General features: G+C 26.3%; 1 protein-coding gene across 1 annotated transcript in view; it reads right to left on the bottom strand.

The window, feature by feature from the left end:
- LOC100200695 (WD repeat-containing protein 3) overlaps positions 1-16,401 on the bottom strand; it is a 66,137-nt gene extending 49,736 nt beyond the window's left edge. The window contains exons 1-10 of the mRNA XM_065792583.1: positions 13,186-16,401; positions 12,868-12,947; positions 12,700-12,762; positions 10,220-10,289; positions 9,750-9,799; positions 9,180-9,248; positions 7,503-7,581; positions 5,216-5,317; positions 4,939-5,040; positions 81-178 (exon numbers count right to left, since the gene is read on the bottom strand). Of these exons, the coding sequence (XP_065648655.1) occupies positions 81-178; positions 4,939-5,040; positions 5,216-5,317; positions 7,503-7,581; positions 9,180-9,248; positions 9,750-9,799; positions 10,220-10,289; positions 12,700-12,762; positions 12,868-12,947; positions 13,186-13,362 (890 nt within the window). The 5' untranslated portion in view covers positions 13,363-16,401. The remainder of the gene's footprint in view (positions 1-80; positions 179-4,938; positions 5,041-5,215; positions 5,318-7,502; positions 7,582-9,179; positions 9,249-9,749; positions 9,800-10,219; positions 10,290-12,699; positions 12,763-12,867; positions 12,948-13,185) is intronic.
- Positions 16,402-17,746: the final 1,345 nt, after the last annotated feature.

Here is a 17,746-nt window from a genome sequence, read left to right as displayed (position 1 = left end):
CAATACAGTAATTGATTTTAGTGCATGTTAAACTTAGAAGTCAAACTTAGTGCAAATTTATTTTGATAAAACTAAAATACCTTTGTTTCTTTTGAGCTTTTTTAATTCTTTTTTCAAATGAAGCTTGAGCTTCACTCTCTGAATAAACTTTGAACAACTCTAAAGATGAGTCAATGCCCTAAAAACACAAGTACAAACATTTTTTTCAGACTTTTAATTTATATTAAGAACAAAATAATAAAATATAATTTTTGATTATTATAGTAGCCAGGAAATGATTTGGGTATATTTGATTTTTTTAAACAGCTTCTAACCCCCTTACCCTCCCCCCTCCTTTAACAGTGGATGGGGAGGGACTGCAAAAATCAACCAATTAGCCCATATTACACAATATATATATATATATATATATATATATATATATATATATATATATATATATATATATATATATATATATATATATATATATATACACATATATATATATATATATATATATATATATATATATATTGTGTAATATGGGCTAATTGGTTGACTTTTTCAGTCCCTCCCCATCCACTCTTAAAGAGTACACATATACATATATATATATATATATATATATATATATATATATATATATATATATATATATATATATATATATATATATATATATACACACACACACACACATATATATATATACACACGCGCGTATATATATATATATGCACACACACACACACACACACACACACACACACACACACACACACACACACACACACACACACACACAAAAACACACACACAAATATATATATATCTTCTGGATAAAAAAAATGAGACCGCGTATGCAAAACTTTTGTTTGAGTTTATACAATTTTTGGCAAGTCATACAATGACTTTTTTTGTATTTCATGAAACCCATTTTTTGATTTATCAGGTGCATATATATTCATCAAAAAATCTATGTGTTCATTATTATTTCTGATTTACCTAAAAATATTTATTTTAGAAATAAAGTTATCAGTGTTGACTGTCTTTTTAAAGCGGGTCATAAAGACCTAAAGTCTTTGATGAAATTTACTGGGATACCTAAGGCAACAGTTGCAGGATATTTAAAGAAAATAAGGGAAGGAATGATCTTGGAGAGAAAGAAAGGAAGTGGTAGACCAAGAAAACTTAATTTAAAGGACCAACAACGATTGATTTAATTAGCTCAAAAAGATGACACACGATCCGCCCAAGATATTCAAATTGAATTAATCAAAAAAGGTAGTCCCAAGGTTGCTCCCAGAACCATTGCTTGTTATCTTAACCGAAGTGGGTACTTAAGTTTCATTCCCAAAAATCAACCCCTATTGACTGCTGTTTAACAAGGAAATAGGTTAAAATGGTGTGAAGAACACCTAAGGACAAGATGGAATCAATGGGTACTTTGTGAAGAGAGTCGTTTTGAGTTATTTCGAACTCGAGAAGGTTGATGGGCAAAGAAACAACTGAAAATTGGTAAACCAAAATTCAAACAGAGTCTCATGGCTTGGGGGGAGATTAGTTCCAAAGGTAAAACATCATTGCTTATAAGTTTCTGAGTGGTTTACAGAACATAAATGGAAAGTTTCTTTTTGGCCCGCTAATTCACTGGATCTAAACCCCATTGAAAATGTGTGGGGGTTAACGAAAAAAGCAGCAGAAAAGAAAAAACTAAAAAATTTAGATGATTTAGCTGATAAATACATGAAATCTAAAAAAAACCAATTCAAAAAAAAAAAAAAATTTTTTTTTTTTTGAATTGGTTTTTTTTTTGAATTGGTTTTATTTGCAACATATATATATATTTGAGTTCAGATATATTGCAAACAGCAATATATCTGAACTCAAATTAAAAATACAATGGATTCTAATAGTTGCTTTATGCCAAATAAGGTTTTATAAGGATGCATGGCAACAAAAATGACGGGCTTTTGTTATTAGTTACAAAAAAAATTTGACTTTTTTTTGTATGCTTTTTATTTTCTATATATCAAATTTAAAAAGTTATTTTTTTTCATATTTTATATTTATTTTAACTTAGTTTAAATGCTGAAACAATTTATTTATGAATACAAGTAGCAAACTTATCAATGACTATTTATCTATTAATAACTCTGTACAAACATTTATCAAAGATAAACCATTTGGGTGGTGATCCTGTACCATGTTGCTTCACATATAATTTTTTCAGGCGCCAAAGTGAATAAAATGTGCACTCACATTCACATGAAGTTAATGGAAAGGTAGCAAGTAAATTTTTAATGTTTTCACAAGCAGAAGAATTTATCACTTTTAACAACTCAGTATTATTAAAATGGACATCATCTTTTTTTAAATTTAACCAAAAGGCTTTGCATAAATGAAGCTCACAACGTAAAGCATGAGAAATTCAGTAAATCTGTTCCATAAATGTCACTAAAAGATGATGGAGTCCTAATTGTGTCACAAAAAAATTGAACTTCTGAAATCTGAAAATTTTTTGTAGGAACCAAGTCCTTGAAAAGTATCCAAAATAAAAGTAAACTTTTTCCACCCAATTTGCAGGCGATCTGCAAAAGGTTTAAATTTTTTTTGTTAACAGCCAACGGAACAATACTTTCAATATGCTCCTCTAACATTTGTTGCCTGGTAGGTAAAAGTTTGACACTTTATTAATTTGTGCCAAAAATAGTTGACATATTGCACTTTGTATGAGGCACAAATAGCTAAACTAAGTCTATGACTGTTGCAATGAGCATATGTAGCTTTTTCACTCAGATTTAAATTACTAGAGGACAAACCTTTAGTGTGACCATTGATTGCTCCAGCACCATCATATCAATGCCCGCTATAAATATAAAAAGATCCTTTACTAATAACACTATTTGTGCAATCTAAAAAATTGATAAATTCTCTTATTGAACTTTGAATCAACAAACCATATAATTAATAATAATTGTTCTTTACTTTAACTGTTAGAGGCTTCATAAGCAAAAATAGAAAAATGTTCGAAATTAATTTTTTTTTTATTATAGTGTCAGTAATAACTTCTCCAAAACACTTTATTACCTGATGATGTGGTGTCTTAGATATGTAAGAAGCATTTTTTTTTTTTTTGATAATAAGTTGATCTTGAAGAATTTTATCACCAGCTTTAACACGGAAATATTGCAAACACTTGACTTTTTTTAAAAAAACTAAATACTTTACAAGAGTTGACAAGACATATCTTTACAAGAAATTATATTTTTCTGTAATAAACCTTTCAAAGAGATTAATTTTGTTTCGTCATTTTGTAGCATGATGTTTTCAACTTTATGATCAAGTGACATTTTTGAGTAACACTTTTAACATCTAACATTAAGCAACACTTTAAATATCATAATAAACCTTATATATTTCCAGGTGTAAGTATTAAGGGACGTCTGACAGTGTTTTTTTATAAATAAAATCAAATACTTACAAATTAAATGTTGAAAATGAAACTAGATAAAAAGATAAATAATAAAAAAATATGTTTGGAACGCCCTTTGGTTTTTTTTTGTCATGTATTAATCATTAAAACTTATTCCACCTACAGATTATCGTAGGGTGTACTACTTTGGGGACATCCAAAAATTGTTATTAGTAAAGAAATTAATATCTTGATTTTTTATCAAAACAAATAAAAATTTATGCTTTTTATTGTTCAATAAAATAATATTAGGGACGCCCATTGATCCTTTTAATTAAATATTATTTACTTATTATTACTTTAACCTCAATTTTATTTTTGGGTACGCCTGCAGACGTACTAGATGTACCCTAGATCCACCACTGCAGACGTACTAGATATACCCTAGATCCACCACTGGTAGCTACTATAACTATTGATTATTGCTACCATGAACTATTTTTTATACTCTGCACCATGAACACCATGCAGCAGCCGTATTCACATCTCTCTGTTAAATTAACAGAGAAAAAAATAAAACTCTAAACGGCTGGTTTTAAAATTGAGGAAAGTAAATGGTATTCTAATCCTTCCTCTACGCTCTGTATATTAATCACTCAAATAATTTTTTCAGCTAAAATTCCTCCTATAGCCAGTTCCATTAACCAATTTTCATGGTGTTTTTCTCATCACATCTAAACGCTGCAACGCCAACAGATGATAATTCTGTTTCATTGGTAAATCCCAGCCAGTGATTTTTTAAATAATGGTTACTGAGTAATTCTTTAAATTTAATTAAAACACGCTACAATACAAAAAAATCGAAGAAATTGTATCTACTTAACACTTAATTTTATTTTTTTTAAATTTTATGTTTATGCCTCTTTCACTCTTATGGATTACACATTTTCTCTCAAACTCTCCTAGTGTTTAAACTATATATTAACTCCAAAATGAGTTACTTCACTGTGTACCTTGTACTGTGTTCTTTCTGTTTAAAAAGTTGACAACTAATTATTCAAAAACTATTTTTTTTTTCTTAGGCTAAAATGAGTCTTTAAACATACAAAATGTTATTCAACTTTTTAAATATAATATTCTCTAAAAACCAAAAAAAAAAAAAAATGTTTCTAGGATCAAGACCAATAAAACATTTATTGGTCTTGATATATTATAGAAAGAGATTTAAAATCTAAATTGAAAGAATCTAGTAACAGAGCAAAGTGTATGAACATTAGTAATTGCTAATATATTATATTTATTAACTAAATATATGTTATTTATTACATTTAACAGTAATATAACTAAATATATATAATTCATATTTAACAGTAATATAAACTATATAAATATAAATATATATATAATTTATTACATTTAACAGCAAGATATTATTATATTAAACAGTAAATAAGTTAAAGCCAATTATTGCATAACTTATTTGTTAATTTTTGAATACATTTATGTTGGTTTATAGAAGTTTTAATTTAATAAAAACTTACATGACACACTAAAAACCTTCGAGAAGCATCTGTTTTTAAAGTGGTTATTCTTCCTTTTCCTTGGTGAATAATCGAACCAATCAATTCACAACTCAGAGGTACCTACAAATGAAATATTGTTTCAGCAAATACCATTATAGTGAAGTAAAATTTAAAATTAACAATAACTATAAATGTGACGAATAACATGAATGATTAAAGTAACTGGAAAAAAAAATAAAAATAAAAATTATATATTTTTACAGTTTCATGATCAACAATAGCAAGAAATAAAAACCTCTTTATTTTCTTCAGATATAAGTTTGTAAACTCTTAATTCTGAATCGCCACAACCTGTTATAAGTCGAGTTTCATCATTTAATAGACAAGTTTGCCAAACCTGGATTCAAAAATAATACATTATAAAACAAAACAAAGTCAGAAAAATAACAATTAGAAATGACAAATTTTTTATTGTTAACCAACAGGCCAACAATTAAAAAATGCTTGTTATACCTATTTAAACCAGTTCTTAAATTATTATGTATTTTAGGTGCTAAAGCTGCATTTGGTAGCAGCTTTTTAAATTATATGTACTTTAGGTGCTGAAGCTGTATTTGGTAGCAGCTTTTTAAATTATATGTATTTTAGGTACTAAAGCTGTATTTGGTAGCAGCTTTTTAAATTATATGTATTTTAGGTACTAAAGCTGTATTTGGTAGCAGCTTTTTAAATTATATGTATTTTAGGTGCTAAAGCTGTATCTGCTGACCTTGTTTCTATGTTTTGTGGTAAACCCTTTGAGCCAAATATTTTTTGAGATGAGCAATTTATTTGCTGACATTTGTATTTATATTTATATATTGTGAGTGTTTTTTATATATACTAAAAGAATAACTAAAATTAAACATAATGAATTTTTAATACAAGCATGGTGGCCATACCTTTAAAAGGATCTCAAAGTGCAAAGACATTTTGTGTTCATATTAAAGAGAACAATTAACAAAAAATGTTTGGACTAAATTTTTTTGATTAAAAAAATAAATGTATACCAACAAAAATTAACTTTGCAGTTTTAGTACTAAACAATTTGCTTAGTTATTTTATTTTCTAATTTTTGCAAAATACACAATAAAAAATGAATAAAATCTTTTCGATATTTTAAGCATGTCTATTGTATAAATTAGTTTTGTGTTTTAATGTTATTAAATGGTTATTATCTTTATTTGATTGATAAAATAATTATCTTTTAAAATTGTTTTTAAAAAATTGTTTTGTATTGTTTAACCATACAAAAGTGTAATTAACAGCATTTATTTTATAAAATTTTTATCAGCTACACATATTCTAAAAGTTCTTATTTAGTCATGTGAGAATAAATTTAATAAAATTTCTTTGCATTAAAGTAGGTTACTTTCCAAATCAAATTATTAATATTAACAATAGTATGGTAAAACCAATAATTACCAATAGTAATGTAAAGCAAATTGCTATACCCTAACATAGAAATATTGTATGTTAGGGCATAACAATTTATAATATTGCAAACAAGAAATTGTTACAGGGAGAATAAATCAATAAATTATATAAAACTAAAAAAACTAATTATTGAAAAATTAAAAAAAAAGAAAAGAAACCTTTTTAACATTTCTTTAAAGAAGAAAAAAGTTTTTATTATTTATTCATATAAATAAAAAGTTTATTAAACTATTATTCAAAAGTTGATTTTAGTGTTTTTTATTTTTATTTAATGTTATTTGTAAATAATTTTGTCAACCTGTCATTAATTTCCAAACTTGTAAAGTCTTACTGCTTTCACTTTTACATTTGTTTACCTTTAATTTAGAAAAAAATAACCCATGATTCATATAATGTAAATTACATGAGTTATGGGTACATGAATGTGAATATATATATATATATATATATATATATATATATATATATATATATATATATATATATATATATATATATATATTCATGTATCCATAACTCATGTAACTTACATTATATGAATCATGGGTTTATACGTGACTTACTAGTTTGCTTATAAAAAGACTATTATTAACTAATTCTACTTTTTATTATTATATTTATATCAAATTATATATCTCAGAGGTGTAACATTATGGTTGTCCAGGCATAAGAGACAATTTATCCTTATCCCTGAAACAAGAACTTAAATTTATAATAAAATAGCAACCCTAGCCAGCCACTATTCAATTATTAGTTACTATCTAGAATTTACTAATAAAGCCATGTTTTTAAATAATCTGTAAAAACCTTCATTTTTATGGTTTATTAATTAGCAATAAAGTCTACTAAAGATAGATGTTAGCAATGTTTTTGTTGCCTGAGACAACTGGACAAAACCCAAGGTTACACTGCTATTACTTAATATTTTATTGTTTGTTTAAATGAACCTTCAAACCATTAAACTACATTAAACATATAAAATAAATAATATAAAATAATAAATAATAACATTATGAATGATTATTTTTGTTTACTTTAATACTGTTTATTTATTGTTTACTTTTTTAAACTACTGTTAATATAACTACAGTAAAAAAAGTTCATACTTCACTTTTGTGTCCAACAAGGGTAAGAAAGCAATGTTGAGTATCTAAATCCCAAAACTTGACAAGCATATCTTTGGAACTAAAAATTAATTGTTTAAAACAATCTTAGATTTAATTGACAAGTCTTATTAAAAATAAAATTTTTAAGTCAATTATTTATATAAAATGTTTTGGATTGATTGGATAAAGCACACACTAGTTAAAAATATTTAAATATGGTTAAACCTGGTGTACAGGATAAATTACAACATTTAAAAATGACCTATGCCCCCCTTTAAATAAGCCAAAAATAAGAATGATACAATTTTATGGACAAATAGTACTTATGTTCTCAATTTTGGTCAAGAACTTCTTATTTTAGCTTTGCCACCAAGCAGCTTTTAAAACTAGCTCATAACTTTGAAAAAAAGACGGATTTATATTTATATATATATTTATATATATATATATATATATATATATATATATATATATATATATATATATATATATAAATATAGTTGATGTAGAGGATTTTAGAATATTTATTGGCTTTAGTAAATATATCAACTGACTTATAGTCTGCTGCTGCAAGGGAGTTCCGCTGCATCAACTGAGGGTTTCGCATGGGGCGGCAATCTTAAAAAGTCTCTACTGACAATAAATTAATAATATGCAATAAATAAAATTACCAAACATGGATAACTTATTCAGGTTTTTTTATTTTAATAGAAGCTCACACATCTTATGGTAAAAAGCTGAAGTCATCAAGGAAGCCTGCCATAATTGAATGTCGTTGTAGATGTTTTACTAAATTCACAGATATTGAGAAAGAACAGCTTTTTTCTGCATTTTCTGCTCTTATCAACTCTGTAGATATATAAAATGCATATCTGCAGGGTTACATAAATTAAACCCCCGTCAATAGTATTTGTCGAAGGTCTAGAAAAGAAATTTGCAAAGAACTAATCAGTTTCTTCTATTCAGTCACTTCAATAGACCAAACTGTTTTGAGACAGCATTTCTTGCTATGCACAGGGTAAAAAAATCTAGGAAAAATTCTTAACTTTACTGCTCCCATTGAAGATGGCCGGGGTAAACATCAAAACCACAAAAAAATTAATTAAAAAAATTAGAAATCGTGTTTGTGATCACAATAGACTGTTTCCAGCACATGAAAGCCACTACAGCCAATCAAAAAACAAACATAAAAAATATCGCGATTCATCACTGACTGTGGCAGAAATGCGTCTCTAATTTTAAAGGGAGATCCAGATCTTACACCTAATGATTACAAAATACTGGCTTTACCATGACATATTTAAGTTCGAATTTAATATTAAACTTGGATTTCCAAGGAATGTGATATGCAATAAAAATTAAAAATTTTAGGCACAAATTAAGGCAGCCAAATCTATTAATGATGTCATTCTTGTAAATAAACAAGATGGTAGTAGATGGTACAGAAGACGCATAAATAAAGATGGTAGTAGATGGTACATAAGCCGCTAGCTCTTTAGAACAGCGCCAATTATAGTATTTATTAAAAAGAGAAAGAGAAGCAACATTACGACAATGTGACAATGGTTAAAGGTTGGCTGCAAGAGCAGCTTAGAGATTTTATTCAAGATAAGATTTATAAATATAATTTTTACATTAACTTATAATAAAGAACAAATTATTCCAAAAAATAGTTACCTTGTTATAAGAACATTTTGTGTTGTCATAAATTGACAACTTGTCACCATTCCTTTGTGACCTTTTAACCTAAAATTTTATAAAGAATTTAGATTATTAATGTGACAGTATTATTACTACAACAAACAAGCACACTATTAAATTTCAAATTTTTAAAAACTATTTGGTTTTTTATTTATATCATTGTTATTTTAATTGAAATATATTCCAAACTTTGCACCCTTTAATTATATATTTCAAACATTTGAGAATAAAGATTGCAATGATACCAAACTATACTTAAAGTATAATAAAATAAAATTATTTTTTCATTATAATTATCAAAAAAGATAATTCCTATTTTTACTTTAGAAATGAGACTCAACTTATCTATGGTACAGTATTGGCTACTTGACAACATAACAGTATTGGCTACTTGATAACAGTGACAACATAATAATGCAACAGTGATTACTTTGTTAATACTTATTTACCTTTCCTCCTACAAATGCTTTACCTTATCAAATACAACTTTAATGGGTCTCTGATTTTTGATTAAAAAGCTTTCACAAAAACAAAACAAAAATTTACCTATAAAGACCTGTCTCACCAACAATATCCCAAACAATTACATCAGTATCCTTTAAAAAAAACATTTGTCTTTAGAAAATAATTTCATCAAATATTGTTTTTTATTATTTTGTTTTTTACCAAATTAATTCAACTAATAGAATATTTATTTGATATATAATAATTATTGATATTTAATAATTGTTATATATTAATAATAACCACTAAATATATATAATTATTTAATGTACAACAAATATATAACAATAACTATCTACTATATATAATATATATTTAATATATATTATAAATATTATTACTCACTTATTATGCTAGTACTCTTACAAACTGTTTATAATATCATTATTATAATCATTATTTTTTTGCTGTCTATTAAGGAAAAAATAAAATGAACAAAAAAATATATGTAATAAAAATATGAAAAAATATAAAAACTAAAGTTATATAAAAAGCATTTGATTTATACTTACATTTGACCCTGAGACAAGTTTTGTGCCAGTGATATCAAAAGATAAACATGTAACAGCTGATTTATGCCCACTAAAAACATATATATGTAACATAATATTATACATACACACAGACTAGTACCTGCATTGCAGATAGTTCTTGCTTAAACATTTTCTATTAGGTGGGTATAAAAAAATTTGTTTGATAAGATATTTTTATTGTGAGAATTTATATTTTGCTGATATAAGAGACAATCTAATTAACTTTATAATACTTTTCGCTGACAATTTTATTATTGAAACCAAGTTAACAATTAATTTCGCTTATTGTTTCATCTGCAGCTTGTTTACTCATTATAAAGTATTTCTTATTTCTTTATTAAAATATAAGTCATTTATTTCAAATAATTGATGTAAAGAAATTATTATTTGATGAGAAATAAAAACTTTCAGCTAAAAAGCAATATTTTTAAAATTAAACATTTTTGTTCATTTGATTTTGTGGTTTTTTATTTATAGCATTTGGTGTTTTTTTTAATAAATTGTATTTTAAATGCCTAAATCAGATGCTGCGAGATTGAAAACTTATAGAACAAGAAACAGAAAAGTGTTGATGGAAAAAGAAAGAAAGAGAAGTTATCAGGAAACAGTTATTAACACAAAGAAAAGAAAACAAGCAAAAAAATCAAGCGATTTATTATTAACTCCAATAAAAGAAATCAAACAAAAATCAAATCTGAAAATATTTTTTTTAACTATGTTGAGAACAGGAAGCATTAAGGGCATTAAAACTATTAAAAATTTAGTAACGTAACAAAGTATAAATAAAATCCATCCTTTGGTTGATCCTCCAAATTAAACAAACCCAGTATAAAAAAAAAACCATAATTGAGAACTTTGATGTTATCAAGTGTATTTTTTAACATAATTTGCTGCATTAAGCCTGACAAAGTTATTTTATTCAGAAGTGGAAAAAAAAGAAAACCTTATGACTGCCATGCTATGTAGAATCAATTTTTGAAAAAAGTCCAAGACTTTAATGCTGTTACAATTCCATACTAAATTATATGATAGTATTTCATATTTCTAGAAAGTTTTAAGTCATTTCAATCTTTGATTTATTTTTATTAGCTTAAAGTTATAAAATGTCACAACCATTACTCTTGCGGAATGGTATATATATATATATATATATATATATATATATATATATATATATATATATATATATATATATATATATATATATATATATATGTAATATGCGGTAGTGGTGTAGTGGTAAAGTGCTCGCTTTAAAAACGAGAGGTTCCGAGTTCGATCCCCACCACATCCCTGGTAGTACCGCACTCAACTTGCTTCTCTGCGCAGCGGCCTTGTTCGTCAAGGTTCGTGTTTCGGAGTTATAGAGTTGAGAGAGGGTTATAATCACTATTAAGTAGCCTCCTCATCTGTAGTGGCCTTCTAGGCCTTGAGGAGGTGAATAACAAAAAAAAAAATATATATATATATATATATATATATATATACATATGCCTGATGTAATAAAATAAATTTAACATATTTACAATAAATATATTAATAATATTTAAAACTTAATGCAAACATTATAACAAACAAAATAAATAAAAATAAAATGGGTTTTTTATTTTTAACCAAAAATAAAATATTCAAATATATTTAGGAGAAAAAATAACTACTGTTTACCTTTTTTAAATTATAAATATAAATAATAAATAAATAAAAAGGTGCTAACTTACCTCTGTCGCTCTTAAATATTTTTAAAATCTGCGGCACAATAGAGGCAAGTTAGCACTTTTGACAAAACTCAAAATTTAATATGATTTTTGCAAACTTACAACAAAGCTATGTAGGTTTGTAACAACTAGTAGAAAAATTTTTTATTTCAAAAACTTGCAAATTTTTAATCAACTCATTAAAAAATATCAATTCAATATCAAATTAAAAACAACTTTTACATCAGCTAGTTAGCAATTTTCATGATGGTAAATTTTAAAATTAATTTAAATGATAACCATTTTAATTTACTCACTTTTAATGAAAAAAAATTAGGAAATTCACAACTTCCAAATTGCATACCATCATTTAGAAAGTATCCAGAAACTATTTTTTTTTTTTTTAATTTATTGACAAATGTACCTGGCTTTCTGAATAAATAATTTTTATAGACTTTCTTGAAAAAAATTTATTTTGTCTATTTGTGCATTTAGACCCCTCTGCAACACCAGATTATACTTCCAGATTATTCTTATAGAGTATGTACATATGTTAAAAAAAGAAAAAATTGTTTTTTAGAATCTAAATTTTATTTTTCTGAATAAGTATATGGGCTAAAGTTAGCCTTTCAAAAATTAATGTCAGCAGAATGTTACACTGGTCAGCAGATTATATTAGTATTTATCATATTAGTACTTAACATAAATTTGTAGTAACAGATATATATATTCAAATTATATTTACTAATCAATTATAAAAAACACCTGAACGATATATCTGATATATTGGTTTTCAAATTCCACATTTTAATAGCGCCATCACTGTAACTAAAATAATATTTTTTTTTTTTAAATAATTTATAATACAAGTTACATTGTAATTTTATTTAAATTCTATAACTTATAATTTAAATATTTTGATAAACTATTTACCCTACTGCAATCATAGAAGAATTTCCTGGAGCTTTTGCTAGTGCTGTTACTTCTGCATTCACTCCTTTTAGCATCATCACCTAGTTAATTTAATTAACAGATTAAAAAAAAATTTAAACTACTATTTTTTATTAACTTGTGTTATTTATATTAACTTATAAAATAGATTGTAAAATTGTGTAAAATTTTTAATAAAACTTTTTTAATGTTAAATTTTACAAAAAATATTAGAAAAGTTTTAAAATTATAAACATAAAAAATAAAAATTTGGTTTATCATCAAAATTAACAAAAGTAATTTTAAAATCAAAAATATTACCATTTCAGCTTTTCGCATATCCCATATGCAAACATTTTCCAACACAGCAGAAGCGCCATAAATATTTGAGTTTGCTGTTTGTGATGGATTAACAATAATAACATTGCTCCTCCCACTACCTATGACTCCAAAAGAACATAATGGTGCATAACGTTTGTAAGTTTTAGATATTGGCATTTCAGAAAAAATAACAAGTTTATGCTTTTTTTATTTTTATTTTTTTCAGCTAAAAAAATTCATATTGTAAAAAAAATTTAAATTTGAAATTAAAAAAAAACTAAAAAGTACAAAAAATTATCTAAAATTTAAATATATACATATATATTAGGGTACATCATACTTTCAAAATTTTTCGATTTTCAATTTGGCAGATCATTTTTATGGTGCACTATATGTGAATAATAACTTAGGGAGAAAAAATATTGAAAAAAATTAATTTTTACCTATGCAGGATTGCACTTTTTGGTGAAATTGTTGATTTTAGGCATAAATCAAGGGTGGGTCATACTTTTAAAATCTGAAACTGTGTAGATTTTTTTATATATTACCATATATGAGACGTGAATAATTTTTTTTTTTTTGAAAAAAAATTTCAGCGGGGCAAAGGGCATTTGAAAAAAGTTGATAGTTTTGATTTGATAGATATGGTAGATTTCTTTGCTTTTTTTTTTAGCTTAAAATCATAAAAAAGCAAATTAATTTTAATTTATTCAAATTTAACATTTTTAGTTGCTTTTATTCGAACTTTTCTAAATAGATGAACACCAATAGCAAATCAAAATACAACAATTGTCTTATCTAGAGCGCAATCCTATGGAGAATAATATACTTTTTAAAGAGTCAATTTGTTGTTTGAAATGTTTTATCTTTAATTATTTTTTTGTTTATAATTTTGTTAAAAAAAGACTACTAAAACCTTTTTTTGAATAAAGCTTGGGTAAAGTTTTTCTATTTTTCATTCTTGCTCTCACAAAACCGTCTCTCTTTTCAAACCAGATATATGTTAAGATCATATGTAGAGATTTGGCATGTAAACACTGGTTCCGATATTATTTTCTTTTCCCAACCTATTAGCTCTTTGATAGATAAAGCTTCTGTATTGAACAAAGCCTTTTTTTCGTGACCTTACAGCTGTGTTTCCAAACTGCAAGGTTTTCCTTATATCTTTAATTGTTTTAATGGCAAATGTTCTCGATTCTTCATCTGAGCTTAATAAAAGAGTTAAAATCAGGGATTCCGAGTGGGCAAAATATGCACCATTTTGAATGTATTGTGTGGAATTATTTTGAACTTCATTATCTAGTCTTTTCAGCAATCACAACAGTGTAACTATGTGACCTGGACCATCTCCAATACTGTGTTTCACTTTGATTTTATACACATGTGGAAATATACTTGAGCTACCCATTTGACGATTAAAAAAAACTTTTGAAGAACATCACCAGTAAACACGTGATCACTCATATAGAGGAAAATGATAGCTTCTGCTGTGGTAAGCCATCTGATGTGACAAATATTTCCACACTTTGCTTTAGAAAGATGTATGTCCATCTTGCCTGAGGACAAACATTGTACCAACTTATAACAGAGAGCTGCATCTGTTCACATTATTTTGAGAACTTTTTCCGGAAATTCAATCAAAGGTTCCAGCTGTTCTATAGGTTCAAACATTTCAAGTCTTTTTATGTCGTTAATTTTAGATAGAGCCTTACCAATGGAGCCAGTAAAACTATCCTTTGAATTAGTTGGGCCATCCAGTTCAACGATTATATGCCTCAATGGTAATTCATAATAATGCAGATGGACCAGAAATACAAATGGACCAGAATAATTTCCTCCAACGAATTTTCCTGAACCTGTCATGGAGTTTGTAGAATCCCCTCCTATGACTTCTAAGGACTCATTGATTTCCCTTGGAACCATCTAAATGTAAAGAGCATATGCTGCTTCTTTGGCTGATTTGCTTGGTGGTATGGTTTAGCAGAAGTGTAATGAATAAGGTGTCTTCCATTAGACTCACAGGTCACAGCTATATGTTCTTCCTTTATAGTCCTCATGTGAAATTTATTTGTTAGAGGGTTCTGTTCCAACACTAAAGTTAAATCCTTTCTTCCATCAATAAACAAACCTTTAATTGGTTCTTTATCGATTATTCTTTTTTCTTACTCTTTCCATTATTGCTTCCTTTGCTCTTCTTTCTTTCATAGGATCAACTGCTAAGTAGGACATATCAGGTGTCAAATACTTAGCTTCAAAAAGGTCTATAAGAAAGGATGTAACCACAGCTGACATTGCAGTTGGTGAAATATTATACCTTGTTGAAACTTCTGGAGTGCGAATGATTAACATGTAGTTTTTTTTCCAATTATTGTTTTGAAGTGGATTTTTCGAAAACTTTTCCTCATTGAAATCTGAATCATCCTTAAAAAAACATTCAACAGAACTGTCATTATCTGTTTATTTTTTTTAAATTTCTAATTTCTTCTCTTCTCCAGACTTCCTCTTCATTTTTTTTTCCTCTAGCAAAATCTGCCTGGCAGTCTCTTTAGTATCGTTTAAACCCATCTTGTACTTTAAAATAGATCCTTTTTTTTTCCTTTTGGGCAATAAGCTAAGAAAGTTCAACCTATGTACTTGATTGTCACAAGAATAATTTTTCAAACAATACTTATTACATAATACACTTTTGCACTTGCTACATGTGAAATCTAATAACTGATCCAGTTTTGATTCCTAAAAAGACTTGTGTGTCTTAGTAGCTTTCCCATGTGCTATATCTCTGATCGTGTTCTGGGATAATTCAATTTTCTCTACCAAAGTTTTCTTTTTAACAACCACCGGAGGTTTGAAAAGAGCATTTGCTTTCATCCACTGTTGAAGAACAATGTCGGCTAGTAGCCGAGAGAGGTCTCTCACTGATATATTCCTTCTATCAACAAAAACAATTAATATCATGAGTGAGAAGCTATTTCGATGTATATTTTGTTTCATGATAAATTTTGAGTGTCTTGATATATTACCTGTTAACATATTCTTCTTGAAAGGATTAGGAGACCTTTTCTCAAGATATCTCTTAAAGTCGGAACTTCTGATGGAAGAAGATCCTTACTTCAGGCTAAATGAGTTTCCATAGACTTTGTTTCCACAGAAAGTCTTGTTTTTGAAGTAGTCATAGTAAGCTTATTATCTTTATAAAAAATTAATTTTACTATTAACTGCAAATAAAAAATTAAACCCTTTTTATATAGTTTATAGTTAATTACAATAAACTCATAAAGCCATAATTACGAACTTTTAACAGGTTAAAACTAATTTAAACTTCACCCCAAAGCATAGTTACAACATCATTATTACAAAACTTATTAAAACTTATTAATACTTTCAATTATAGTTATTTTGTCTGAACTTTAAAAGACATCATTAAAACAATGAAAGTATGACAATTGTTTTAAATTTTTATGTCATATTATATTTAAACACTTTTTTAAGCATCTTTTATTGCCCTTCACCTGGCTAAATGTGAATAACTTCTTTTTCGAAAAAAAGAATTATTTATGTTTCATAAAATATAGTAATACATAAAAAAAACTTTAAACGGTTTTAGATTTCAAAGATATAAAAAGTATGACCCCTCCTTTGCGTTTATGCCTAAATCAACAATTTTATCTTTCCAAAAAGTGCAAGTATAATGAGTATATTAGTATTATTGTATGAAAAAATTAAAAACATTGTAAAAAAATACTTTTTTATGAAAAAAAAAATGATATTTTTACGGTTAAGGCGGTGGTTCTGCACCCTATCTATCCCCCAAGATACACCCAATGATAAGAAGCTGACATAAATTTTTGGCCTAACATTACACCTACTTTTTGATACCAAGTTTTATGTATTGAGATAAGAATTGAAGAAGTTATAATAACTTACATATATAAAAACTAAATTTTGACCACAGTTTCTTCAACGAATAAATATTTAAAAAAATATCAAAACTTGTTACTTTATAACTTTTTGTAGAATTGTTCATTTTTAATTATTTTTTCACCATTAAAATATTCTATTGAAGCTCTTTCTAATGTTATATAACTATTACTTGAATAATTTAAAAATTTCAATCCACATACCTATATATATATATATATATATATATATATATAGGTATATATATATATAGGTATATATATATTTAAACAACTTTAAAAAGTATTCTACACAATAGAGTGCTCAATGTTCTTAAAAGAACAGAGCAATTATATTAGTAGTAGAAAATCACTTAACAAAAATTTTTTCCATTTAACACTGTGTTTCATCAACAAAGCATTTCTGATGAATCTTTGTTGATGAAACACAGTGTTAAATGGAAAAAATTTTTGTTAAGTGATTTTCTACTACTAATATATAGGTATATATATATAAATTATATATAAATCTTTACGTTTTTGCAGGCGATATATATATGTGTTTTTTTCTACTTTCAAATATTACTTGATTTTTAGTTATGATTTTAGGTTGCGCGGGTTGTTTCATTTTCTTACACTTTAGATTGGTTAACAAAATTCGAATG

Source organism: Hydra vulgaris, chromosome 03 (assembly GCF_038396675.1).
Source record: "Hydra vulgaris chromosome 03, alternate assembly HydraT2T_AEP".
Lineage (NCBI taxonomy): Eukaryota > Metazoa > Cnidaria > Hydrozoa > Anthoathecata > Hydridae > Hydra > Hydra vulgaris.
Note: the sequence above shows the minus strand (reverse complement) of the source record. Positions and strands in the feature narration are given on the sequence as shown.